The 26,273-nt window shown below is 32.4% G+C and overlaps 3 protein-coding genes across 6 annotated transcripts in view; 2 read left to right on the top strand and 1 right to left on the bottom strand.

Moving 5' to 3' along the window:
• Positions 1-10,322, bottom strand: part of LOC127728086 (arylsulfatase J-like) — a 28,335-nt gene extending 18,013 nt beyond the window's left edge. For both annotated transcript variants that reach the window (XM_052235302.1, XM_052235301.1), the window contains exons 1-4: positions 10,035-10,322; positions 8,228-8,414; positions 3,642-3,811; positions 3,120-3,231 (exon numbers count right to left, since the gene is read on the bottom strand). In XM_052235302.1, coding sequence (XP_052091262.1) covers positions 3,120-3,231; positions 3,642-3,811; positions 8,228-8,414; positions 10,035-10,319 — 754 coding nt within the window. In that variant the 5' untranslated portion in view covers positions 10,320-10,322. The remainder of the gene's footprint in view (positions 1-3,119; positions 3,232-3,641; positions 3,812-8,227; positions 8,415-10,034) is intronic.
• The window catches only part of LOC127728151 (40S ribosomal protein S18), an 821,762-nt gene that overhangs the window by 707,682 nt on the left and 87,807 nt on the right, over positions 1-26,273 (top strand). The window lies entirely within an intron of this gene.
• LOC127728119 (uncharacterized) lies at positions 18,083-24,321 on the top strand. 2 transcript variants are annotated; one of them, XM_052235356.1, is made up of 4 exons: positions 18,109-18,196; positions 18,791-18,867; positions 19,859-20,158; positions 20,583-24,321. In XM_052235356.1, exons 3-4 carry the CDS (start codon positions 19,880-19,882, stop codon positions 21,273-21,275), a joined length of 972 nt encoding a protein of 323 aa, XP_052091316.1. In that variant the 5' UTR covers positions 18,109-18,196; positions 18,791-18,867; positions 19,859-19,879; the 3' UTR covers positions 21,276-24,321. The 2 variants fall into 2 exon arrangements, with proteins under 2 accessions (XP_052091318.1, XP_052091316.1); XM_052235358.1 differs by lacking the exon at positions 18,791-18,867 and having other exon boundaries at positions 18,083-18,196.

Genomic DNA, 26,273 nt, shown 5'->3' with positions numbered 1-26,273 from the left:
GACTTATTAAGAAGGGATATAGTTACGATACTGTTGTCAGGTCATTAAAGATTGCATATTTTGGCGTTAATATTGATTCACTTTTAGGGTCTTTGCATCAGCACTAAACACATTTATTTAAAAACCAGTTGTTGGCATGACACGGGTTATGTTCTTCTCATATATGTTATGATGGTATGATACTAAACCCCTAACGGGAAGGATTGTGCCTGATATTCATATGATGAAGACATAATCTTTCAATCAGTTTAATTGAAGTCTGGAGCTGGCATGTCAGTTAACTGCTAGTAGTCTGTTGTTATTTATGTATTATTGTCATTTTGTTTATTTTCTTTGGTTACATCTTCTGACATCAGACTCGGACTTCTCTTGAACTGAATTTTAATGTGCGTATTGTTATGCGTTTACTTTTCTACATTGGCTAGAGGTATTAGGGGGAGGGTTGAGATCTCATAAACATGTTTAACCCCGCCGCATTTTTGCGCCTGTCCCAAGTCAGGAGCCTCTAGCCTTTGTTAGTCTTGTATTATTTTTAATTTTAGTTTCTTGTGTACAATTTGGAGTTTAGTATGGCGTTCATTATCACTGAACTAGTATATATATTTGTTTAGGGGCCAGCTGAAGGACACCTCTGGGTGCGGGAATTTCTTGCTGCATTGAAGACCTGTTGGTGGCCTTCTGCTGTTGTCTGTTCTGTGGTCGGGTTGTTGTCTCTTTGACACATTCCCCATTTCCATTCTCAATTTTATTTTGCAGCTTATTGTACATAGCGATTATTAAATCAAAACAAATAATTGTGTTAGTTAAATAGTATGAAGTTCAAGATTTATTCCTTTGGTTTTTGATAAAACTGTTTTTCATCTCTCTCATTCAGTCCACTAGGTTCAAGAATATGTAGCTGGTGCATCCAAAATCTCTCTCTCTATTTCTACTTTGGGTGTCCCAATTTTGGTTGACCTCTTTTGTTTGAAAAGTGATATTTTCAAAAGTATGTATATATATTATTGACTCTTGTTCTCTCTTTTATCTCAAAATTCCTAATATCTCAAGTCAAAGTATAAAGTGTCTGTCCCAATTGATAGATTTACATTATATCTAATACTTATATTTCAAAATTCATAAGATCTCAAATCATTTTGTCAATTCGATCAACTATTAGATTTTGAGATTTGATTATTTAAAAAAGCAAATATAAATAGTTTTATAAAATCATGATAAGTTAATTAAATAATATTCCCAAGTACTGGTGTATTCAATTAATGAATTCCAAAAAAAAGATAACAGCCCCTATCATTCCATGATAAAACGTCAATTGCTTAAATGCTAGCTTTAAAAAATAGAAATCATATGGTCAGTCACACTCGAATGAATATGACTTCATTGTGTAGCAGGATTTCTGACTATGAGTTTATACGATGCTCATGTTCAATGCTATTGTAATTAATTTATCAGGAAGTTCACCACAACACAGGAACCCCTCATATAGAAACATTTATCTAAAACAGCTGTTTTACACTTGCAATGTAGTAAAGGTGTTTTTTTTTACTTTGATACCAGACCACAATGAGCATCACTTTCAGTATCATTCTTAACATAATCTATTCCTATTATGACATTGTGCTGACAAGCACTCATCTTACTTTTTCAATATTTTGAACTTTTACCAACAAATTAAAAATATTGGCTGGAATTTAACATTGGCTTTTTGTGTTCCTAAGTCGATTCAATCTATTTTTAGGTTGACAAGGTAATGATAACTTACATACCTTCACATTGTATAACTTTGACTAAGTTTTGACCTTGACCTTTGAGATGACTACAAATGTTTATAATAACAAAAGCCAAATGTATTATACTCTAAATCGGGAACAATAAAGATATTTTTTCTTGACAAAAATTTATATTAAACTAGAGGCTCTCAAGAGCCTGTGTCGCTCACCTGACTCTACTTTGGTTTTAGAAATCATGTAAAGATAGATAAAAATCATAACAGATACCCAAATAATGATTGAGGCCAAATTTGGTTTAATATTGGTCCCGTTATTTAATAAAATATCCTGGTGGCCATCTTGAACAGTAAATCGTCAACAAAGTAGCAACACTTGGTCAGCACCTCATAAGGAACATTCATGCCATGTTTGGTTTCATTCAATTCAGTGGTTCTCTAAAAGAAGACATTTGTATGTATTTCCCATAAGGTCCTATGTTAAACTAAGTCCCCCGCTAGCGGCCATCTTGGATGATGGATTGGCTGCAAATAAACAACACTTGGTCAACACCTCATAAGGAACGTTCATGCCATGTTTGGTTCCATTCCATTCAGTGGTTCTCTAAATGAAGACATTTGTATGTATTTCCCATAGGGTCCTATGTTAAACTTAGTCCCCCGCTGGCGGCCAATTTGGATGATGGATTGACTGCAAAGTAACAACACTTGATCAACACCTCATAAGGAACATTCATGCCATGTTTGGTTTCATTCCATTTAGTGGTTCTCTAAAAGAAGACATTTGTATGTATTTCCCATAGGGTCCTATGTTAAACTAAGTCACCCACTGGCGGCCATCTTGGATGATGGAATGGCTGCAAAGTAACAACACTTGGTAAGCACCTCATAAGGAACATTCATGCCATATTTGGTTTGATTCCATTCACTGGTTCTCTAAACGAAGACATTTGTTTGTATTTCCCATAGGGTCCTATGTTAAACAAAGTCACCCACTGGCGGCCATCTTGGATGATGGATCGGCTGCAAAGTAACAACACTTGGTAAGCACCTCATAAGGAACATTCATGCCATGTTTGGTTTCATTCCATTCACTGGTTCTCTAAACGAAGACATTTGTTTGTATTTCCCATAGGGTCCTATGTTAAACTAAGTCCCCTGCTGGCGGCCATCTTGGATGATGGATCGGCTACAAAGTAACAACACTTGGTCAGCACCTCATAAGGAACATTCATGCCATGTTTGGTTTCATTCCATTCAATGGTTCTCTAGAAGAAGTTCAAAATGTAAAAAGTTAACGACGACGACGGACGACGGACGCCAAGTGATGAGAAAAGCTCACTTGGCCCTTTGGGCCAGGTGAGCTAAAAAAATGTAATTTAAGTTGAATTACCTGCATATAATCTCCTGTTCCTGTCCTTAATATTATTGTAGGGAATGACATACTCATCTGGTACTTGTAATGGAGAATGTACTGCTTGGAATGGAAGGTAAATAAACAATGGCTGGAATATGTTATAGAATTAAGTTTAAATATAGATAATATTTTTACCTAGAGTAAGAGGCATTTGAATTTCCGTATTTTTTTTTTACAATGAATGCAGGTATTTATGATTTTTTTTTTATTCTAACATTATCACAATCTTTCTAAGATATCATTAACTTGCAAATTTTAGTCTTGTATTTCTATATTGCTTTACATGTGCTGTAAAAGCATTGCAAGGGTAAAAAATATATTTCTTCTCTTACAAAATGACAACTAAGTATTATTAGGTCAGTTCTATTTGAAATCTTTCCGTTAAAGTTATGGAACTCTGTTAAAAAATCTCCTTTCTGATTGTATTTTTTTTCAATTTGATAAAGCATTTTAAAACATATAAAAAGAATTTCCTCTGCCTAATTATACTTCTCTGACCTGATCAGAATTATGATTGTTCACTATATCTGTGACTTTCTCACTGAATAAGTGTGTTGAGTATTTCCCATCGGCACTTGCAGGTTTTGTGTTATCACGGAGATCCATTCCACAATATCCGCCATAACATCTTGAGTGCTTAAAATATTCTTCTGAACCAGTAAGATAGCCTGAAAAAGATTAGAACAAAATTACTTTCATTGCATATGAAATTAGAAAGATGTGGGTGATATGTAAATGAGACAGCAACCCAGGGACATTAAACAAGAAGTTGAATAATTTAATGTCAAGGTCATTTTTTTCTTCATTTACAGACTTAGGACTTTATCCAGATCTTGGATTTTCTTTCTTTAAAATGATCAATAATTGTTCCTGACTTTCTGCAATAAATAATTTTGAATAGATCTTAACATTTTCCAACTGGCAAAGAGGTGTAATGTCCATGTACAATGTACCTCTAAATAACTGTATTTGGTACACATGTGTTGTGAGGTTGCTTTTTTCATTGCTGTTTACCTTATAACTGAAACCCAACTTGCTGGAAATGCTCCTCTGAATAGGTCCGTAATAAGTGTTGTTAATTTGATGCCAATCTTTAATTCAAAATGGCCTCCTAACTTATGTAAAGGTTTACATTAAAACCATATGGGAAATTATATTTTGCTTTTCTTTTCATGAAAAGGTGAATTTAAATGAAAACAAACCATGCAGAAACATTCCTTATAAGGTACTTACCAAGTATTTTATTTGTCCTGATGAAAAGTCCAGTATGATATCAAGGGGCTAAAAAAGGGGACAAGTGGTAAGATTTTTAAAGATCTTCTTCTGGAGAACAATTGAAAAGATTAAAACTATTTTTTACTTGCCAGATATGCTTCATATGCTATAACTTAAGTTTTTTTACGAAAAATCTACTTTTGGTGTTTTGACAAAAAAAATCAATTCAAGGTGAGCAATTCAGGTTCCAGGGAACCACTAGTTTTAAATTCAATCTAAATGCAAAACAGATCTAGTTTTTCTGTTCTGTACAAGATCTTAATTAAGATAAAATATTTTTGTTATATGTACAAGGAAATGAAAAAGGCAATGATTTCAGAAAAAGATTCATCTGCTGTTCAGTTGCCCTATAATACACATAGGGTGAACTTCCTTCCTCTCAACCTCATGTACATGCACCTTAAAAACTTATGAGCACAATATAAATGCAAAATCAAATGGGGATAATGTTTCACAAAAGATTGATGATAATCATGGTCAAATGTCAAACAGACATGATTTTATCACTAAATCAAAAACCTTTTTGTTTTACATTTATAAAGACATTTTCTTGCTGGTGAGTTCAGTTTAAAAGAACATTTTTAATAATTTTTTTGTACAAATGTATGTCTAGAGTAAACTTAGTCTTTATCATAAATAAATTGATGAATCTTAATGCCTTTAATGTAAACCTTTTATAATTAATTGATCTTCTTGTGGGATTCACATATATATAAAATTCTTTTTAACTGTCAAATAAAAAATAATTACATCATCCTTTATTTCAAATCCTGAAAAAGTAAAGAATTCTAAATCTTTTGAAGTACTGATATACAATAAAATGCTTCGCTGGAGCGCAGCTTGATACGACCGCAGAGGTCGAACCCTGAACAGTTGGGGCAAGTATGGACACAACATTCAAGCTTGATACAGCTCTGAATTTGGATTGTTATTAAATATTTGACACAGCATAGGTTTCTGACACAGAAAGAATGTGGTCTAAGAACTTGAATTTTTTTAATTTACCTATTATGGTCCAATGTCCAAAATCAAAATACATGGTTAGATTCAGCATATCAAAGAACCCCATATATTCAATTTTTGTTAAAATCAAACAAAGTTTAATTTTGGACCCCAACTTGGACAAACTTGAAAACTGGGCCCATAATCAAAAATCTAAACACATGTTTAGATTCAGCATATCAAAGAACCCCAAGAATTCAATTTTTGCTAAAATCAAACTAACTTTAATTTTGGACCCTTTGGACCTTAATGTAGACCAATTTAAAAAACGGGACTTAAAATTAAAAATCTAAATACACGGTTAGATTTGGAATATCAAAGAACCCCAATAATTCAATTTTTGATGAAATCAAACAAAGTTTAATTTTGGACCCTTTTGACCTCAATATGAACCAATTTGATAGCGGGGCCCACAAATAAAAAATCTAAATTCATGGTTAGATTCAGCATATCAAAGAACCCCATATATTCAATTTTTGTTGAAATCAAAAAAAGCATAATTTTGGACCCCAACTTGGACCAACTTGAAAACTGGGCCCATAATCAAAAATCTAAACACATGTTTAGATTCAGCATATCAAAGAACCCCAAGAATTCATTTTTTGTTAAAATCAAACTAAGTTTAATTTTGGACCCTTTGGACCTCAATGAAGACCAATTTAAAAAACGGGACCCAAATTAAAAATCTAAAAACACGGTTAGATTTGGCATATCAAAGAACCCCAATAATTCAATTTTCGTTGAAATCAAACAAAGTTTAATTTTGGACCCTTTTGACCTCAATATGAACCAATTTGATAGCGGGGCCTACAAATAAAAAATCTAAATACATGGTTAGATTCAGCATATCAAAGAACCTCATATATTCAATTTTTGTTGAAATCAAACAAAGTTTAATTTTGGACCCCAATTTGGACCAACTTGAAAACTGGGCCCATAATCAAAAATCTAAATACATGTTTAGATTCAGCATATCAAAGAACCCCATATATTCAATTTTTGTTGAAATCAAACAAAGTTTAAATACTGGACCCTATCTTGGACCAACTTGAAAACTGGGCCCATAATCAAAAATCTAAACACATGTTTAGATTCAGCAAATCAAAGAACCCCAAGAATTCAATTTTTGTTAAAATCAAACTAAGTTTAATTTGGACCCTTTGGACCTCAATGTAGACCAATTGAAAAAACAGGACCCAAAATTAAAAACCTAAATACACGGTTAGATTTGGAATATCAAAGAACCCCAATAATTCAATTTTAGATGAAATCAAACAAAGTTTAATTTTGGACCCTTTTGACCTCAATATGAACCAATTAGATGACGGGGTCCACAAATAAAAAATCTAAATACATGGTTAGATTCAGCATATCAAAGAACCCCATATATTTAATTTTTGTTGAAATCAAACAAAGTTTAATTTTGGACCCCAATTTGGACCAACTTGAAAACTGGGCCAAAAATCAAAAATCTAAATACATGTTTAGATTCAGCATATCAAAGAACCTCATATATTCAATTTTTGCTAAAATCAAACAAAGTTTAATTTTGGACCCTTTGGACATTAATGTAGACCAATTTGAAAACTGGACCCAAAATTAAAAATCTAAATACACTGTTAGATTCGGCATAACAAATAAATAAATGTGATCAAAGATTTTACAAATCTAATGCGCCATACTGTGCAATTAAAGATTACTTCTTGAAATTTTTCAATATTTGAAATTTGAAAAAAAAATAATATTTGAAGAATAATTCTTTTTAATTTCTGAAATCTGAAATGAGAAAAAATTGGCCCCCCACAATTTCTTTTTATCCCCCCCCCCCCCCCTTTTTCCCCCCAAAAAATTCTTTCCCTCAAGATATGGTCATAATCTCAATTCAAATTTCCAATGGAGTTGTAAACCATAATTACCCATTTAAATTTACCATAGTGCTAACTTAATCTATTTTATAATAGAATTAATAAGAATATAGTGTCAAATCTTTCATATGGATTTTTTTGTAAAAAAAAAAGATGAAAACATTTGCAGATATTTTTACTGGTCTTCCTTTATAAATATGCATTTCTTTAAACATAATTTAAAAGCAATGTAAGGGAAGTAACCAAAACGTTGTATTTTGATTACCTCCCTTACACTGTTTTAGATTATCTTTATTGTTCATTAACCATTACTTTATACATAATTTAAAAGCAGTGTAAGGGAGATAATTTCAATGATGTATTTGATTTATCTCCCTTACACTGCTTTAAATTATGTTTTGTACTAAAGTATTTGTCCATTAACCAGGACAACCTTGTTTTTCCCCCTTTTTTGCCCCTAATTCCTAAACGGTTTGAGCCATAACCCCCCAAAGCAAATCCTAACCATCCCTTTGTGGTATGGAAACTTGTAGTATAATTTCAGAGAGATCCATACACCGTTCCACAGTTATTGTCTGGAAACTAGAAAATGCTCATTTTTGGCCCATTTTTGGCCCCTAATTCCTTAACTGTTGGTACCATAACCCCCAAAATCAATCCCAACCTTCCTTTTGTGGTATTTAACCTTATGGTCAAATTTCAAAAAGATCCATTCACTTAAACTAAAGTTAGAGTGCGAAAACCAATATGTATTCGGACGACGACGCCGGACGACGACGCCGGACGACGACGACGACGACAACGACAACGACGACGACGACGCCAACGTCATACCAATATACGACCACAAAATTTTTTTGCGGTCGTATAAAAACCCATTCAAACTTCTCATTTATATATGGCTAAGCAGATATGAACTAAAACCTTGTAGTCAAATCTCACCATAATATGAGTCAAACCCTCTGCTTGTAGGCAAATATTCCTTCTTATAAAATCCAACATGCCATTTTCCAACTGCATGAGTAGAGTAACCAGCTTGTTTCATTTTATCAGCTATGGTTGGACTGTCTAAAGGTAAACCGTTTGGTTGTAGTGGCCATATAATTCCATGCTGCAATCCAGTATGAATCTGAGGGGAAAAATTTATTAATTTCCTGGTATTAAACTTTCACAGTTTTATTGGTCACATAATGTTCATGCATGCATGTGTATTCATTTTCACTGTTTCATATTATTATAACCGGTAAATGTATTTTAAAATGAATATAAAATACGGAGATGCAGACGTATGATTTGCCAATGAGACAACTAAACACCAGAGACCAAATGACATAGATGTTAGCAACTATATGTCGCCGTACAGCCTTCAACAATAAGTAAACCTATACCCCATAGCAAGCTATCAAATGCCCCTAATTGTATTTTTCAGATACATGTATACTGATATTTATTTTCCATTTGTGTAGGTACATTTTTGTGTACAGTGAAAATATTGATATTTTTTTTCAGTATACTAAAAGATTTAGATACAAATCCTTGGTATTATCACAATACCATTGAAAATACCTTATTAAGCTACTGCAAAATACATGTACCTAAGTTCACCACATACAATAATACTTATACAACAATGTACAATATGGCATAACATAATGAACTTTTTTTAAAACATTTCTATTAAGTTAAACAAATTATTAGAGAATTATTAGTTATTATAGAAAATTAAAACATATTTACTCTAATTGGGAGATTCTTATATTTACAAGTGTACATAAAAAATGTAGAAAATAAACACAATGAAGCATAAATAAATGTTGTGGTCACAGCTGAGGCATTCAGAGTTTCTCCCATACTGTATAATCTATAGATACAGTCATATCTATTCATATGTCACATGTGATGTATACAATTTAAAAATTCATATTTGCATAGATGACACAAGTATCCCTTTATGGGACAGCTACAGTTATTTTAAAAAGGCGTTGATGCATTTAAAACAAGGTTACTTTCTGTTCAGCCAAATCTCGACCTTTGTAAGATCACTAATGAGGGTTTATAGACATTTTTAAGAGTGATGCTTGCAGAAAATGAATTCTGTAAATTCAGAAACTTTTGCTATGTTTTTATTCTTGCCAATATTGCGACGAGGTTTTGCAAAAATAAAATCTGACAATTTAAATTTTGAAAGCCTTTTTCGTACACAGCCTAATTCCTGATATCCCAATAATTAATCTCACATACACTGTAAGGTGTCCATTGTTTAGGTTTGTTTAACAATCACAATAATAAATGCTTTTACATCTATAACAAACATGCAACTATATATATAGCTATCAGACAGGACTAACAACAAGTTCCATACCATCAGTATTACAAACATGGTACTTATGACATGTGCAACTCCAGAAGTCTAATTTGTAAGATCAATGTACCTGCGTATCAGGGTGAAAGGACCCGGGGCAAACAGGTATTTGGGCAAACAGGTACTAGGGCGAAAGTGAATCAGGGCGAAAGGACCCGGATTCCTATTGGACCTAAACAAATGCAATTTTCAATATTTTTGCCTAATTCACTGAAAAATAATCCACATTTATATCCCATTTGAGCTATAATAACCCAAATGATTATTATGACCCGTTTGAGAGATACATTGTAATCCCCAACCTGTTAGTTCTAGCTATGAAAATTGTGCATTTAATATAAAGACTAATGTACATCCACAAGGTACTTTGGGCTCTAAAATTCTTACCTGATACCTTCCAGACAGAAGCTGGGATCTGGTGGGTGTACATATTGGTTGCACGTAATAATTTTCTAACTTTACACCCTCACTGGCCAGTTTATCAAGATTTGGTGTTTTGATTTCTGACCCATGATAACCAACATCGTTGAAGCCATAGTCGTCAGCCAAGACGAAAATGATATTTGGGCGTGAATCAACTTTGTCTACTGCTTGACAAAGCGAAATCCCAAAGAAAACAGCTAGCATTTGAATTAGCGTCCTGACATTGGTTGGCAACATGTTGAAAATCATGTGATTATGAAAAACCGTATGTAAATAATGAAAAGATTTGGTTATTAACCGAGTATACAACACAAAAAACAATAAAACTGGAAAGATCTTTTTTGCGAATAAAAAATCTTGGTTGTTTGATTTCTTATTTTTTCTTATTGTTTTCCATTAAGGGGACGACCATTTGATATTCTGGGTGGGGGGAGGAGGATTGGTTTTGGATGGGTTATTTATTTTTGTGGACCAAAAGGACAGATTATTTATTTTCTGCACTGTTGAAGCATGATTTTGTTCATTTTCATTAAAACAAGGGACTGATTATCAATTTTCACAATCATATTTATAATATTTGAAAACTTACTATTTTTAAATTCTTAAATAAATAACAAAGTCAATTAAGTCAATCAGAATTAATCATCATCCTCTGGACGGTTAATCTTCGGAATTGCAAACTGCATATATTGCATACGTACAACGTATTAAAGCTGGGCTGTAACTGGCCTCTTTTAAAAGTTGTCAAACATTTCGCCGAGCGGAGCGAGGCGAAAAAAAATCAGCGAAGAGTCTGGGGTTCGCTGAAGGCCCCAAGAAGCTATAGAAAAAATGGCGCAAAATCATGCATTATGCGCGTTTCCCAGACCCGGCTTTCTTAATATGAAACGCAAGTTCTGTTTTAATTTTTTGACAATATTCTGGTCTCAAAGCAAAATATATAGATTCAGTGTAAGACTTTTAGATTTTAGGGACAACATCAAAAGACCAATATGTAGGACAAAGCAAAACATGTTTCAGTTTGCAGAAAAACCTTTAAAATTTATGCCTGTCAATTATGTTTTGTTTTTTTCAAATTAAGTTAAGAGGGGGCTGATTATCATTGATATAACTATGTCAAGTCAGTTTTTATAACACATTTCAATTACAACTTGATGTAGTTCCTAACTGGGATACAATTTAAAGTAGTTTGTAATAGACAAAAGGTCCTTAAATATAATAAAACTCAAGTTTAAAACATAATTACTAAATTACAAATAGAATGCAACCGTGACTAAGAGAATAGTCATAAAGAAGGGCAATCAATGAACAAAAGACAAACCCGGGAACAGATAAAACACAAAACGACAAACATTGTAGACAATCAACACTGAAAAATAAAAATAAATGAGAAACATTTGATCTAAAAAAAACAGGGGCTACGTCAGAGGGTGAACAGAACTTGCTTCTTGCAAGACACTTGCCGTGAAAACAATTTGATATGAAGACAAGCTTTTGTTTTGAAATTTCCAACATGAGGCATTTGCCTGAATGTAGTTACGGCCCTGTAATAAAAGTGAGGTAAATGTTCACTAGACAATATACCTCAAGTGAAATGAAACCCATTTTCAAACATTTCAAATACATTAATATTTATATTATTAAAAGATTTGGGAAGTTTTTCCCGAAAAAAATATGAAATGAAGAACGAGAAAAAGTGACGCTACCCAAATTTGAATTTGATCTGAGTTTTGTGGTAATAAGCATTGTGTGTAAGTCTCATAATATTTGGTTGAGGCTAACTTAAGTAGAGAACAGAAATTAAAAATTCAGCAATTTTTCTATTTATAAACACGCATAACTCTAGAACGGTTGTGTATATTAAGTTTTATAACATTTGGTTGAGACAAACTAAAGTTAGAGAACTGAAACTAAAAATTCAGCAATGTTTATGTTTATAAAGGGACATAACTTAAGAATGGTAAAAGTGTCCTCACCAAATTTCGTACTTAATATGTATTATGTAGTAATAAGCATTGTGTATAAGTTTCATAACATTTGGTTGAGGCAAACTAAAGTTAGAAAACGGAAACAAAAAATTTGTACTTGATCTTAGTTTTGTGGTAATGAATATTGTGTATAGGTTTCATAATGTTTGGTTGGGGCAAACTTGAGTTACAGAATGGAAACTAAAAATTTTGCAATCTTTCGATTTATAAAGGGGCATAACTCAATAATGGTTAAAGTGACACTACCCAAATTCAACTTGATCTGTGTTTTATCAGTGGAAGTCAAAATTAAACATTGCATTGTATAAAGCATTGATTGTAGTCGATTTATAAAGGGGCATAACTCTAGAACAGTAAAAGTGACACCACCAAAATTCATACTTGATCTGTGTTTTGTGGTAATAAGCATTGTGTATAAGTTTCATAACATTTGGTTGAGGCAAACTCAAGTTAGAGAACGGAAACCAATTTTGGGACGTACGTACGTACAGACGGACAAGGGTAAAGCTTAATGCCCCCACCGCTACGGCGGGGGCATAAAAAGACGAATTTTGGAAGAATCTGGTGCCATCTCATACTTCAGAATAGCATTTATAAAATGGCTTAAAAGACCTGCCAAGTTATTTTCAATACATTGTAAGTCAGGTTATTTATTTTCAAACTACCACAGAACAAAACATTCATTTTTGTTATTATCAAGGCTGAGTTATTTATTTTCAAAATCCTCCTGCGCGTTCTTATCCTGACAATGTATGCCTGTTCTAAAACCGTAGAACATCCATCTTGCCCCATGACCTCTTAAACATGCATGTCAAACCCCATTCACAAATTTTATTCATCATGCTTTCAAAAAACTGTCTTGGCATTCGTCTTGTTAATCCACAAAAAAAAATTGTCACATGGCATTTCAAATTTAGTATAACAAAACATAATGCAGATTGAAAGCTGAACGTGTCAAGATGAGTATTTTTCTATACTTCCAAATGCGAAGTAGAACATTTTTTTGTACCCTGTCGGTTGTACTGCCATAATCCTGTCCTTATCAACAGTTGTCAGTCACTCATAAATCTAAGAATTCTTGTAGCAATTCTAGGTAAAATCACGATGGCCAGTTCATTAATTCGTCGCGTAAGCGTAAAAATATAAGGAACCCTGTTATGAAGATAAATGTCAAGCCACCGTTGAATTTACGTTGATGCATGATCAAGGAGAATGCCTATTCAACCAGGACACAAACAGTTCCTATCAAATCTTTCAGAAACTCGATAGAGATCACAAATAATACACAAAATTGGCTGTTGAAACAGTATGGACAGGTTCACGATATACATGATATAAAGTTCAAACCAAAATACTATATCGACCAGATGCATCAATTTATTAAGGCGAAGTACGCATCATTAGATGATATTTCGGATTTATACGAAATTTGGTATGCATTTAAGTCTTGTTGAACTTCGTCTGAATATTGAACAAATAGTACATGTATCATTAACATATAGATTCTAAAGATACAATCTATTCAAAACTTTATAAATAGAACCAGAGGTATTTATTGTATGTCTCAAATAGAGAACCTAGAAATTTAGAATTAAAAAGCGACGAACAAAATGCATTTTATTAGATTAAAATTGTGATTTCTCATAGTTTCGTCAACATAATTTGTTTTAAATTATATGTTATCGCTGTAAACATTTTTGATTTAATGATATGAAAAAATGTCACCCGATCGTTTTTGCAATCTTTTAAAATCATTTTGAAAAAATGTGAAAAATTACAGCGTGAGTTACGTTTTTGTCACTTTATATACAGAGACTGCACATGCATGTAATTGAAATTTTACTGAACTTGAAAACGAATCCGTGGAATTTTGTGGCTAGAATTTCGAGAAATTCAAGATGCATACAATGTATTTAATCAATGTTTTTTTACGTTCATTCTATACCTTTATAGATCCTTTTCAAAATGTTTTATTTGATATTATCTCTAAAAATATACACATTTCACCTTTTAGATATTCATATGTATTTCAATGAGTTCCAAATGCATTCAAATTTTATATAAAACAGTTTTTACTTGGGTAAAATTGCTGTCCATAGAACTTAAATCTAAAAACTGTGACCTTGTGAAGACTCATGTCCAAGTTCGAACACTAGCTAAATCATTTCTCCGGATACGAAAAAGTACAGCAAGTTAGTAAGAACGAAATTAAAACTTTGACACATGATGGTAATATACTAGCAATGCTCAAAATATCTTCACCAAGCTTTATATCAGAATGTGAATTTGGTATAATAAATAAAATTATCAGTTATGTAGAGAGCAGTTTCAATTATGAGGTTTGACAGTTTTTTTTCTGAAACCAAGTCAAAATATCTCCAGGAAAACTGCTCAACATCAGGAGTCTGTTCGTTCCCCAGACCCCCGCACATTATAATGCCTCCTATTAAACAAGTTCTAATTTACGGTCCTGATATGTCCGTATAAGGTGAACTGTTACATGTACCCGTCTATGTCGGCCTAGTAAAAAGTAGGGTCTATAATCATATCTCATAGTTATAAGTTCTCACCCTGAACATGCATTTAACTTGCTACTGGGCGTACATTCACACCTCATGTTTTATCATACATGAATATTTTTGTTAAAAGCAATGACGAATGCGAAACACAATACAAAAATTAATATCAGCATCAAATAGCAGAGATATTAATATAAATCTCAAATAAGTAAAAAGAGGCATGGGGAAATATTTAATGTATACTACTTATTATATGATACTCTTGACCCTTTCTAAGAGTAACCCAAAAATTAAATCTGACCACGAAACAAAATAAAAGGTGCACATTAGCAGTTTATAAGAACTTCTTGTTTGAGTAGTTTTGGCTGGTAGATCCCAATTGTTGTTACACTAACCTATTATAAAACTAAGGAAATGAGGTATGATTGCCAATGAGACAACTATCCACCAAAGTTTGTAAGTTTGGTTTGCTCAATCGAATTTGTCATTATAACGGAATTATAATACACAACTGTCATACAAGTGAGAAATTTAGCTATCTATAAAACCAAGTTAACCTAGAAGAATTTTCTTCTCAAAATGTCTGTACCAGGTCAGGAATATGACAGTTATTTTCCATTATTTCGTTCTGTTTTGTTGATATAGTTCAAAGTTCGATTTTGGTAGTTTTTATGGACTTCCCCTTTTTCAATTTTCCTTGGAGTTCAGTATTTTTGTTATACTTTTTTTATTTATTAGGCATATGTCCTTGCTTAAACTGGACATGTGTATCAACGTTGACTCTTTTATTAAAAAAGATTGAACTAATTCTTCCAATCTGTCTTATGTTTAGAAGGAGAAATGCTTGAGTAAACTGTAGAAATGTGAAATGTTTAGAACCATTGTATACTACGAACTACAAATTGTACATTTTAAGGCGTAATATCAAACAGCATGTGCTTATCTACACTTCCATTTGTATTTATATCTGACCTTTGGTCTAGATATACATCACTTCAACCATGGGTTGTAGTTCACAGGTAGCCAATGCATGCAATCATATTTTGCATAGGAGATGCAGGCATGCAAACGAACGAGCGGCCAAATGAACGGATAAAAGTGATCTTTCACTATATACCCCTGATTGAAACTTTCATTAAGCAGGAATGGAACTGCAGTGTTAAGGCCCTAAGGTTTGTCATGTTATTAAAAATGTAAAGTTACAGAAGAAAAAAAAAACAAAATATATTTAAAGAAAATGAAAGGATATGGAGTAATTGTACATGGGACAAAATCGCACACAATACATAGAAAACATAGAAAATTATCAATGAACAGGGCTCCTGTTCTTCATCTTGACAGTTGAAGTAGGGTCTTCAACAATGAACGAATCATTCATACCCTACAACAAGGTCAAGACGGCCCCTAGCGTCGACTTAAGCGGTACTATTGATAAAAATAACCACAGTTCACCTTCTTGCTCCCCAACCGCCTCGGAGTGCCAACTTGTGCGATGCTTGTGTACGACGGTTCTCCAGTCGAAAGATATTAAATATGTGAGTTACGTGCTAGTATAATTCATATGAGAATATGATTTTTCTAGAATTCGTTAAAAGATGAATACACACATTTTCCCCCCTTTTTTTAAGTGATTCCCGTATTTTATGCGATTCTCTTTCTCGGAAACTTTTTGAAAACACGCATCATCGTATACATGTGATTATTTGTTTGGCATTTCGTCTTTTCTAGGTTGTCTTGGTGTTGTAATGTTTTATACATTTTAACAAATAAGTGTGGTGATAATGTTTACAAGTGTATATTGTATCAACAATAAAAATAATCGTGAATAAATATTATTCATGCCCATTATGTTTAAATGTAATCAGTAAATACAAAGTTTGTAAAAATAACTATATTATCACTATTATTAACATACCTGGGGTTACCATTATTTCTTGCTTTTTAGACCTGATTCTTAAGAATGTTAAGTCATTTGATGGGTCAATATCCATAATTGCACTTCTAACTTTGGCTGTCAGTGACTGTATTAATCCGGCATACTGGACGGTTGTTGGGTTATCCAATGTTTTTATTTGGAATACCTTTAAGACATTATATAATAAATAATATACTGAATTTAAAACATATCAATAGTCTCTTCTCTTCTTATAAACCTCCTCTGACTCTTAACTAATTCATGGTTTTCCAATGCAGCTTGTTGTTTTTGTTTTAATTATCAACGTATGGGTCCCTTTTTCTTTAAACAGTGATTGAATTTCAATAATGTTTTAAATTTTGCAGAACACCTGAAAAACGAAATTCCAGTTTGTCCAAAAGATTTAAGAAACGGGATCTAATTTTTATATGACTGAATGATACTAAACCCCTAACTGGAGGAATTGTGCTTGATTTTCATATGATGAAGACATAATCTTTCGATCAGTTTAATTGAGGTCTGGAGCTGGCATATCAGTAACTGCTATTAGTCCTTTGTTAATTTATGGTGATCATTGTCATTTTGCTTAATTTCTTCTGTTACCTTTTTCTAACATCGGACTCGGACTTCTTTTAATCATCTTAATGTCCATGATCTGTCACTTCACTTTATGAATACTGTTCATTTTAGATTTGCCTTTAGAACATCGTTAGTGGTAGCCCTAAGCTAAATTGTTGTTGTCTTTCAGTGAATTTGGGTTTGTTTGCAGATCTTTGATTTATTTAGTTAAATCAATGCAATTGCAAAACGAAACGTCAGGGGATAAATTGAATCATATATGCAAAATTAAGTAACCAAGAATAAAATGACGATACCACTGCAAAAAAAAAAAACAACGCATAAAGTAAACCGTTATTGAAGAAGAAACAAATAATACAAAGGCAACAAAAACATGGAGAAATAACCAATATCATGGCTACAAAGGTTTACAACACAAAGCCGTTATTAAAAAAGATAAAAGGCAAAACTTTTTGGCCACAAAAACAAACTGCAAAAGTATCAATCAAAACGGGACAGAAGATACAAACTTACAAAAACATTAAAAAAACTAAACTGTTTTATCATTTGAAACAGAAGCCAATAACATGACTACAAAAGAAAGCACAAAAATCTACAATATATAAAACAGAATGCAGAAACCTAAATATTGGAGAAACTTCATCACAACCCGCGGCTATACTAGAGTTCCCCAGAGGAGTTGGCAGTTTCCGCTCCATAATCGTCACTGGCGATACGATTTGTATATATCCCGTAAATCGTTTATTGAATTGACGAAGGCCTAAATTACGTACTAGTATATAGAGTGGTAGTTATATTTCTATTTAATGATATTTCAGATTGACACGTGAAAGTTATGATATATATAGATCCTATATTTTGAATTTGTATTCCTAAATTTCGGCCTTAGTTACTTATTGAATTCTTAATGGGTTCGATGCAAATTGGCTGAATGAAACACTAAATAATAAAAAAGTAGACATCAAAATGATTATGCATCATACATATATATGACTTCTAACATTCGAATACATTTAATATTAACTTAATGAGTTTAAAACAATGCTGTGTTTGCAGTCATTTAAAATACTTATATTGTATCTTCTTATTTGTTACACACTTATTTGTGTCGGCCATTAGCATACTGTAAGTATTGATTTTATACATATAAACTTTATTTATTTAAGGTAGATGGGGTGTCTAAATTATAATCCATAGAATTTTTTAATAATTTGCCAAAATGTAGTTTATATCATGCTTTTAAAAAAAAATTATAAAAAGAATGGGTCACGGGGCTTATTTTCACGCTACAGGTTGTGCAAAATTGACAGATTTTGTATAGATAATTATGCATGGGAAACCCAATTTTCTGCCATAAAACGAAAACTACACCATAGAATTTTGAGATAAAATATGAGAAGATAGCTCTAATAGTATGCTTTCAGATAAGAAAAAGAAAAAAATGGGGTCACGGGATCCGTTTTCTTGCTACATAATAAAATAAGTAAATTCCTAACACATTCTATTGTAAAAGTAACTTTATCTGAATTATCTGCCCTTACATTTGAGTTGCCTCCCCTTATGTGGCAAAGTTGGAATAAATAGAATCAAACAAAAGTATTCTGTTTTTTTGTAAAATACAACCATAAATATGATAAAATATGCCATTTTCTATATTGAAATGAAAATTCTTACACATGAATTACCTACTACTCTCAAAATTTGCACCTTTTATTAAAGATCTAGAACGATTGTTTTCTGGTATTTCAAATTCCAAGATGGTGGAAGACACCCTATCTACCTTAAGGAATGAAAAAGTATGTATTATTGTTTTAAAGAAGTTTAATTTAGAAGACTTAGACCTTCGTTCGTTTCTCTTGAATTTTTTACAACTGTGTAAAGTTAAGTACCCAGAAATACGCAAATACGCAAATACAAATGTAAACATGATTTATAATAAACTCATCATAGATAATAGGCTTAAAATTTTGTACGCCAGACGCGCGTTTTGTCTACAAAAGACTCATCAGGGATGCTCGAATTAAGTTGTAAAAAAGGACAAATAAAGTACGAAATTGAAGAGCATCGAGGACCCAATATTCCAAACGGTTTTGCCCAAAAAAAATTAAGGTAATCTATTCCTGGGGTATGAAATCCTTAAGTAGTGTATGTCCTTTGATTGAGCTAAGCTATTTCAGTTGATATTTTATAGTGTGTCTTTCTATGTTGTGATGTTACACTATTGTTTCAGAAAAAGGGTGAAGGTTTGGTACCATTAAAACGTTTAAACCCGCTGCATTTGTTTGCACCTGTCCTAAGTCAGGAATCTGATGTTCAGTAGTTGTCGTTTGTTGATGTGGTTCATAAGTGTTTCTCGTTTCTCGTTTTTTATATAGATTAGACCGTTGGTTTTCCCGTTTGAATGGTTTTACACTAGTAATTTTTTGGGGCCCTTTATAGCTTACTGTTCGGTGTGAGCCAAGGCTCCGTGTTTAAGACCGTACTGTGAACTATAATGGTTTACTTTTATAAATTTTGACTTGGATGGAGAGTTGTCTAATTGGCACTCATATCACATCTTCTTATATCTATTTCGAAAAAAATTCAAAGTTTTGTAAACAGTTCATTTATAATTATGAATAGTGCTGAAAGTGGCGGTAAACATCAATCAATCAATTAATCATCAATGTGTAAAGTTTTCGCAACAAATTGAGAGGAAAATATATTACAGCTTTTTAAAAAGGCAAATATACTTGATTTTAATAGGGCGACGAGACGAGTCGAAAAATATATTTCTTTCTTTTTCAGAAATTACGATGAAAAAGAAAAATGCGGAAAATTTCTTCCAATGTTTTGGTTTATTTCTCTATCTTTCACGTGTCCATCTTGCTGCTGATCTTCGCATTCAATCTATGTGTCAATCGAAATATAGAGTTATCCTTTAGAAAAGAATATACGGAGCAAAGAAGCCAAAAAATGGATGAAGTCGTTGGGATTGCCAAGCGTATGAATGTCAAGCCTCTATTGGTGACTTTAGTTAATGGAGCTTTCTTTCCATTTGTATGTAGCTGGCTTTGCAATACAAAACACATGGCTATTCATTCACAAGTGAGTATACAGCTTGATATGTTTTATGCTCAAATAAATACTTTGAAGATTACGGAAAATTGTTATATTGGTTTCCTTTAAACAAAATCTAAATGTAAGAGCATTTAAACTGACGAGACACAATATATTGTAATATAATGTTAAGTCGTTCTCTAACAATTGATTTAGTTACATATTTTATATAGGTCAAAGTTTAAGTAATTTAGATTAGTAAAATAGCTATTGTAGATATAAAAAAATATTAATAAAACATCAATATGCAAATTAATTCCATAGTTTCCCTAAAAACTACATGATTTCTTGATATAATAAAATGCAGCCTTCAATGATATAATCGCTGGATATTGGAAAACAAAAAAAAAACATCTGTACTTATTGTTTAAATTACTGTGAAATTAAAATATAAAATTTCTTTAAATTTTAGGTATTGATTCTCACATCCGATATAGAAACAAGGAATAAAATTCAGAATCTCTGGCCAGATGTGAAAGTTGTAGCTATATCGAGCAAGTCTTTTGAAGGAGAACAGAAATACAGTCATGCTGGATATATCAGACTGCTTAATTTCCGGTCACATATTGTTTTGAAGCTGTTACTCGACAATATAGAGCTTCTGTTGTTTGAAGTAGATGCAGTATGGTTTTATAACCCAATACCACTGTTGTCTACAGAAAAAGGCTACGATATACTGGTGTCTTGTGTTTCTAGTCGACCAGACCTTGTTGCCGGTGGTTTTATCTATATGTTTACAACTAAAGGAACAACAGAATTATGGAAAAAGCTGGATGACAGACTACTTTATCTTGATAACAAACTTTCGTCAATGCCAGCAAACAAGACAGTTAGTGACCAACATAATGATCAGGTTTATCTGTCTGGTCTAGTAAGGAAAAGATTTAGAGGAATTAAACCAAAATATCTATCATTAGAACTATTTGCAGATGGCAAATGGTACAATTTATCAGAATCAAAACGCAATAATTCGCAACCTATCATCGTAAATAATAACTGGTTAATTGGTAATCAAATCAAAATTTTGAATGCTAAGAAATGGGGACACTGGTTCGTAGACGAAAATAACTTTTGCAATGGTAATACTGTTAAAAAAAACAACTAGAGACTTAACAGCAACTTTCAAGATTACATGCACGTTGCAGTGTTGCAAAAGAAGATATAGAAGTCATAGATTGAAGATAATGAAAATAATGCTGTATAAATTCGGTGCATCCGAAGTGTTTTTCTAGATTTAGATATATTAGGAACGCCCAAACCCAGATATTTGAAAGCAAGCGACTCATTTCACAAAAAAAATTGTAACAAGTAAAAATACTCGTAAGTCAGAACATTTCAGTGTAACTTACTTATGATCAATTCTAGTCGTAAGATTTTTAGTGAAAAGACCTCAAGGGATGTATGAATACGTAGGCTTGAAACGTTAGTAGCTATATGACAAAAATAACTCGTGGTAAAATCAAACAATGGGATTTAGAATAGATTAATAAATACTTTACTTTGAAATAATGTTATTTCAATGAAGTCAAGTTTTGAAAACTTCGGTCAATCCTCTATATTTTGAATTTAGTATGTAGTCCTTATTCTCAACATCACTGTGCTTCTGATTTCAGAATATTCAGAAAAGTCGAGTGAATCTTATTCAAACACAAACATTCATGGCCCTTCTAGTTATGGTAAGTTGTGTTCGCAAATGCAACAGTCTGCATTTATGGCTGAAATGCTCGAGTCTTTACGGGCAGATTAAACTTATTATTAACAATTCATGACGTAATAATCTAACAAGAACATTTCCACCCCATCGACCTCCTTGCTCGGCAATTCTTTCGCAAAATCCTTGACATATTTGGAACATTTCCATAATCATTGACTAGCTAATGGCAATGCGCAAATTTAGTTTTGCCAGCTGATTTAGATGTGATTATCACTGATTTTTTTTGACAGAAGATCGGTCGGATTATGACGTGTCAGTTAATCAGAAAAAGGCTTTTCAGAAACAATATTTAGAGAACACCAGTTACCGGAAAACTGAAAAACTGCGCTAATATATGTAAACTGCCCGAGTTTTTATTTTAATTAATTGATTATACAATACTTTTTGGCGTCTTATGAATCTGACATTCCTATCGCGATTTGCTGACCCATGCCCTTGAAGAAACGGTGAGAGAAAAAAATAATTTTCAAATTATTCCCTCTGGTTACTTTAATTCATTATAACCATTCGAAAATCTAACGATAGTAAAAAAAAAATTGACGTACAATATAACCTACATCAGAGACATTTAACATGATGTAAGAATGTTTCTGCCTAAGTACATATAGCATGTATGCACTGTGATTTACAATATTCAATTGTTATTTCAAATGATATCTATGGATCATTTAACCTTTAGTCAATCTAAAGAAATATCAATGTTTATCTTAAATATTTTGTCAAATTAACTTTAACTAATCAATCAATACAATTTCAATAGGAGCTTGAATAACTACAAGACATATAAGACATATTGACTGAAAAATGTAGACAATTGAAAACTTGTAGTACAGTTTCTGCAAAGGAGATAGCTAAGTTCTCAATGGTTACAATTAAAGATAATTATATACCTGCGTCACCTGCGTTTAGTGTATTCATATTACAGTTGGTTTTTTTTCTAAAGATTTGAGTGATAATTATAACCGAATGTGTACTTAAATGAATAACACGACGGGTGCCACATATGGAACAGGATCTGCTTACCTTCCTACGGTCATCCCGGCTATTGGTGGGGTTCGTGTTATCCTGTTTTCTGTGTTGTGTTTTGTATACTTCTGTTCGTCTTTTTGTCGTTTTTTTATTTTGTCACGGCGTTGTCAGTTTGTCTTTGACTAATGAGTTTGAATTTCCCTTTGGTATCTCACGCCTCTCTTTGATGTTTCAGTCCTTGTCACATCGATAGCTCAAACAGGGCTATTCAGCCAACATAATTACAAAAACCTTTCCGGTCACCACCAAGAATAATTTTTACTAAATGATAATTAACTGTAAAAATATTTCCATAAGTGTTTCCCTTTCATCTACTATTTCTTACCCTTGTCAAATTTGATTAATTCCAGGCTTTGGCCAAAGGACAGTATATTTATGCATCTTTCAAAAGCTTCTGCATGGTCGCATTTCTGTTTTGATTGGAAATTACAAGTTTATTTCCTAAACTTTTTTTTTTTTTTGCTTTTTTAATCCACACACCTGAATTGTGTCATTCGTTTTTTCTTCTTCAAAATTTGGTTTGTATCCACCTTAAACGTAGTTCGAAATCTTCAATTTGTTACATTCTACTTATAAGATCATGTTCAAGAAAGGAAATAACAACTGACAATTCAAGTTTGACAACTTATTAATATCTGGGACTAGTATACTAATATATAGTATGTCCCAATTAATACCTAAGGCTGATCGAAAGTGCTTTGTATTACTAAATTTCTTTTGCTAGCATTTTTCAGTAAATGTACAAAATAATATTGTTAGGAATTACCAAACGGTTCATAAATGGATAGACGAATGCATTACATATATGGTCTAGTTACTGGGGTGATGATAAATAATAAATTAACAGTATACCATACGTTGGTGAGAAGGTTGCGGTAAATAAACTCTTAACATTTTTACCATTTAAAGTTACTTTTACTTATTTCTTTTGAAAATAGATGATAACTGAATATGATTTCAACAAATATCAGCTTTAAACCTTATAATAAATTCATTCTTACATATAACAGGTATGATGCATATAGGTATGTACTACATAACATTTTGTGTTAACTTCGGGTTCATAGAAAGTATGGGTGGAAATTATTGATGGTAGGCAATTAGTATTAGGACAAACACTCTACAAAAATGTACGTAAAGCAGAGTCAGGTAACTTTTGGTTATGTAGCACTTAGTTCATGTACATCCAAAACTATTTATTTTATCGTGCATGGAGAAGGCCAATTTAAACAAAAACTGTTCGAAAGCAGAATATATTTCACTTTGATTCATACAGTTACTTTTTACTTGACAGTATAATATTGTTGATATTTAATTATGCAAACTTTATATTATGTCAGCTCAATAAACTTGATACACTAAGTCAAAATGACAACGTAGTGTTTTGTTTAGCCAATCAAAGGCTCTGTACGGACTTATCTTGTTATAGTATAATGCCTTTGTTGTAATTAAGCGAATAGGAAATTTCTCTTCCTCCACTTATTGAAACAGGTCGAGTGTGCCGTGTGTATACATTTTACATACCTGGAGTGTATACAAATCGTCAGAGTCCTTTTAATATAAAAGTTGATTCAAATTAAAAAAAACAAAAACAAAAACAATACGCCAATAAACTTACTGAATCAGAACGGACTGAGGGCACTCATAACAAAATACCGAACTCCAAAGAAAATTCAAAACGGAAAGTCCGTTATCAAATGGCAAAATCAAAAGCTCAAACACATTAAACGAATGGAAAACAACTGTCATATACAGGTATTTTTTCATGTTGTAATGTTACACTACTGTTTCAGGTTAGGGTGAAGGTTGGCGCCTGTTAAAACGTTTAAACCAGCGGCATTTGTATGCACCTGTCCTAAGTCAGGAGCCTATTGTTCAGTGGTTGTCGTTTGTTGATGTGGTGCATGAGTGTTTCTCGTTTTTAATATAGATAAGACCGTTGGTTTTCCTGTTTGAATTGTTTTACACTAGTCATTTTTGGGGCCCTTTATAGCTTGCTGTTCGGTGTGAGCCAAGGCTCCGTGTTGAAGGCCGTACTTTGACCTATAATTCTTTACTTTTTAGTTTTACACATTGTGACTTGGATAGAGAGTTGTCTCATTGGCACTCATACCACATCTTCTAATTTCTATTTACTTATGTAGAAAATGTATACGATCGCATTATTGAATCCTTTAAGTACGGTCGGACTTTTTCGTCAATAAAAGTATACAAAAGGCATTCTTAAACTGGAAGACGTATATCTTATTTGATTAAAACAAATTTGTCTGTATCAGTAAACAATAGATAGCTTATCTACCAAGTGTTAATGTTCCGCTCTAAATAGTCCGATCATATATTAGATTCGTGTATGGAGAATGATCAAATACCGTCTTTATCTCCCATCTTATACTTTACATATCAGAAAAATCACACAACACCCTGTGATTGGCACAATGTTAAAAGACCTGGCATAAATTTTAAGATCCAAAGTGATTTAATTAAAACAATAGGTGTTGACGTGTTCGATTATTCATTTTGGACGACAAGAATATTTTTCAAGTTATCAAGGCTTATATAACGAGAAGAGCACGCGTGTTAAAATCAGATACCAAAAATGCAATAATTGGCATTTTCCCAGTCAAGGCTGTTTGTATTTAGTTTGATTCAAACATTCTTAAAAGTATCAATTGTTTTTTATTCTTTATGTCTGTAAATGGTTTCAAATCTTACAAATCTTCTCTTTAAACTAAAGAGTAACATTTGGTAAGTCAACTTTGGTAAGTCAACTATAAGATTATTATACTGCAATATCTCACCAGCACATACGTTTGGATTTTCAAATATTTTGGCCTCGAGCATCAGGAAAGAGACATTTACTGCCGAAATACGTATCTGGTGCAGAAACATTGGTACAATTAATTTTATTTTTCATAAGTAAAAATTCTGTCTTGTAAAATTAAAAATCCCTTCCTTAGAATTAATATACCATAAAAAAACACCAATAAAACTCATTCGACACTGGAAAAATTGAATGTCTTGTTTGGAAATCGAAAATCAAATATTTAACTTCAAAATTAGAAATTCGAAATGGTCAATTTGAAGAGGTATCACGATTGACAGATGTTCCTACAGTCTATGATTCATTTTAATAAAACTCATCATATATATACCAGGATTAAAATTTTATACGCCAGACGCGCGTTTCGTCTATAAAAAAAGAAGCATCAGTGACGCTCGAATCGAAAAAGTGAAAAAGACCAAATAAAGTACGAAGTTGAAGAGCATTGAGAACCAAAACTTCCGAAAGGTTTGGCATAAAACAGCTAAGCTAATCTTTTCCTGGAGTATCCTTACACTCAGTTAATTTAGAATAATGAC

Source organism: Mytilus californianus, unplaced genomic scaffold, assembly GCF_021869535.1.
Source record: "Mytilus californianus isolate M0D057914Y unplaced genomic scaffold, xbMytCali1.0.p SCAF_2, whole genome shotgun sequence".
NCBI classification, from domain to species: domain Eukaryota; kingdom Metazoa; phylum Mollusca; class Bivalvia; order Mytilida; family Mytilidae; genus Mytilus; species Mytilus californianus.
This window is presented reverse-complemented; position numbering and strand designations above follow the sequence as displayed.